The sequence below is a fragment of the Miscanthus floridulus genome, chromosome 4, assembly GCF_019320115.1.
Source record: "Miscanthus floridulus cultivar M001 chromosome 4, ASM1932011v1, whole genome shotgun sequence".
NCBI classification, from domain to species: domain Eukaryota; kingdom Viridiplantae; phylum Streptophyta; class Magnoliopsida; order Poales; family Poaceae; genus Miscanthus; species Miscanthus floridulus.
This window is the reverse complement of record NC_089583.1, coordinates 434,149-436,792: the sequence shown is the minus strand read 5'-3', so window position 1 is coordinate 436,792 and position 2,644 is coordinate 434,149. Positions and strand designations below refer to the sequence as shown.

At 54.1% G+C, this 2,644-nt stretch overlaps 1 protein-coding gene across 1 annotated transcript; it reads right to left on the bottom strand.

Annotated features, from left to right (window-relative positions):
* Positions 1-1,556: 1,556 nt before the first annotated feature.
* LOC136550677 (uncharacterized protein At5g39865-like) lies at positions 1,557-2,069 on the bottom strand. Its single transcript, XM_066542289.1, has one exon. The coding sequence runs from the start codon at positions 2,052-2,054 to the stop codon at positions 1,557-1,559; it is 498 nt and encodes a 165-aa protein (XP_066398386.1). The 5' UTR covers positions 2,055-2,069.
* Positions 2,070-2,644: the final 575 nt, after the last annotated feature.

Below are 2,644 nucleotides of genomic sequence, written 5' to 3'. Positions count from 1 at the left end.
TAAATTCATTATTGAACTTCTTGATTTCTTTGAAGAGCAAGTCTGCTTTCCAGTGATGAAATTCAAATCAGGAAACTGTGCCAAGAAAGGTTAGCGCAGTCCATCGAAGAACGGGCCGCTTATTGGAAGCAAAGAAGCAAATTCAGAGCGATCAAAGAAGCAGATGCAAATACTGCTTTCCACCATGCACAAGCAACTGTCAGACTCAGAAGCAACAAGATCAGAGTTGTCGAGTGCGAGGGACAGCAATTCACGAACCATGATGGGAAGATGGCAGCACTTACTGGGTTCTTCTCCGCCATTATTGGTCAGCCGGGAAACTCAACCTGGAGATTCGATGCACTAAGCCTATACAATGACGCAAGACGGCCATCTAATGCTCTCACTGCCACGTTCTGGGAGGAAGAGGTCAAGTCTGCTCTGCGCTCCATGAACCGCAACAGCGCGCCTAGTCCGGACGGATTTGGTCCCCCTTTCTTCATTGCGGCTTGGAGTACTGTCAGACATCAGATCATGGATTTCATGAACTCCTTCCACTATGCAGTTCAACTGGAACGAATTAACAGATCTTACATGGTGTTGATTCTAAATAAACCTGGATCTACTGCTGTTGATGCCTTCCGACCGATTTGCCTGCAGAACTGCACGGTCAAAATCCTGGCAAAAACTTTAACCGGCAGGCTGCAGAAGGAAACTGGTAACCTCATTGATCTGAACCAGACTGGGTTTCTCCAAGGGAGGTCCATTTCGGAAACCTTTGTCTTTGCCGCTGAGATTGTTCAAGCTTGCAATAAGAGAAAGATCCCAACGCTAGTTCTGAAGCTCGACTTCGCCAAAGCTTTTGACACGGTAAATTGGGCCGGCCTGGACTGCATCTTGTCAGCGCGAGGTTTCAGTGCAACTTGGAGACGGTGGATGCAGCAGATTCTGGAATCCTCAAAATCTACAATTTTGCTCACTGGCGTCCCAGGTCCATGGATCAACTGCAGACGCGGGCTAAGGCAAGGAGATCCGCTGTCTCCATACCTTTTCCTATTGGTTGCTGAAACACTGCAGGCTATGATCCGACGAAGTGCAAGTGAGATCCGACACCCAATTGTAAGAGATGCCTGGGTGTGTGACACTTCAATACGCGGATGACACCTTAATCGTTCTCAGAGGCGACCTTGGAGATGTGCAGTGCCTCAAGGAGGTCCTCGGTTTGTTCTCTGACGCAACTGGGCTATCTATCAACTACCACGAGAGCACGATGGTACCCCTGCACATGGAACCAGAATTACTACAGCAGTGTGTTGACACCTTGGGCTGCCGGCTGGAATCCTTTCCCCAGAACTACTTGGGACTTCCTCTGTCGGCGTCCAACCTGCCGGCCTCGGCTTTCAACACTTATGGGGTGTTTGGTTCACCCAGCAGCTCCTAAATTTAGTAGCTTTAGTCCATTTTAGTAACTTTTTTACCAAACACTTTGACTAAATATGACTAAATGGCATTTAGCCAACTAGTCACCCAAAGCTTACTAAAAGGGACTAAAAGTCCACCTGGACAGGTGGTGCCCCTCATAATTGCCCTGTCCCGCAGGCGTCGCAGACGAAGGCCGGGTCCTGCCCGGCTGCGCCGTCAAGGAGCCGGTGGAGCTGGCCGGTCTCGTTGAGCTGTTGTACCTCGTCTGTGCCGCCGACGAGGCGGTCGCCGATGAACAGCTGCGGGAGCGCGAAGGCGCGTCCCCGCGCGGCCAGCAGCGCCTGGAGCTCCCGGCGGAGCGCGGCGTCCATGGACACGTCCCGCTCGTCCACGGCGACGTGGAACCCGCGCAGGATGGCGCGCACCACGGTGCAGTCAGCGAACGTGCGCCGCACCCCGCGCAACAACGTCGTGTACAGCACCACCGCTTGCGGCCACTGTGCGCGCGGCTCGTTCGCGAGCTGCTGCCGCCGCCACCTGGCCGCCGACGCCGCCGGCCGGTGCCCCTGGTGGTGGTGGTACGTCAGCGACCGCGTCAGCTGGAACGGCTTCTTGCCGCCGCCTCCGACCGCGATGCCGCCGCAATCCTCCATCTCGCACGTCGGCGCCGGCGCCGTAGCCAGGTTCTTTGGCTACGACGGTTATCGGGAGGCGAGGAAAGGGGGAGGAAGACGAAGAGGATCTCACTGGAGCTCATCTTGACTGGATCTCGCTGGAGCTCACCGCCAGGCAGGCACTTCTTCCTCCCCTTCTCCGTCGGCCAGTTCTCCTTCCTCCCCTTCTCCATCGGCCGATGCTCCTTCCTCCCTTTCCCCGCTGGCCAAATGCCAGGGGCAGGAGCTTAGGGGCATTTTGGTCATCCTAAACATGCACATGTCAAGTTTAGTCACAATTAGTCCACCAAACCAAACGCTGCCTGACTAAAATTTAGGAGGTAGTTTAGCTGACTAAATTTAGGAGCTGGGAACCAAATAGGCCCTTATATTGCTAGAACAGGCTGTCAGAACTGAGAGTACTTCTAGACATAGATCAGTAGGTAATACTTAGCTTAGATGAGGGGACTTGCTGATATACCTCGCCTCGAGTCTTCAATCGCACTCATGGCACCGACGACGAAATAGCAGTAGTGCAGGGTGACGGCGGCGAAGGCGATGGTGCTTCCCGTCGCTCACAGGACACCCTT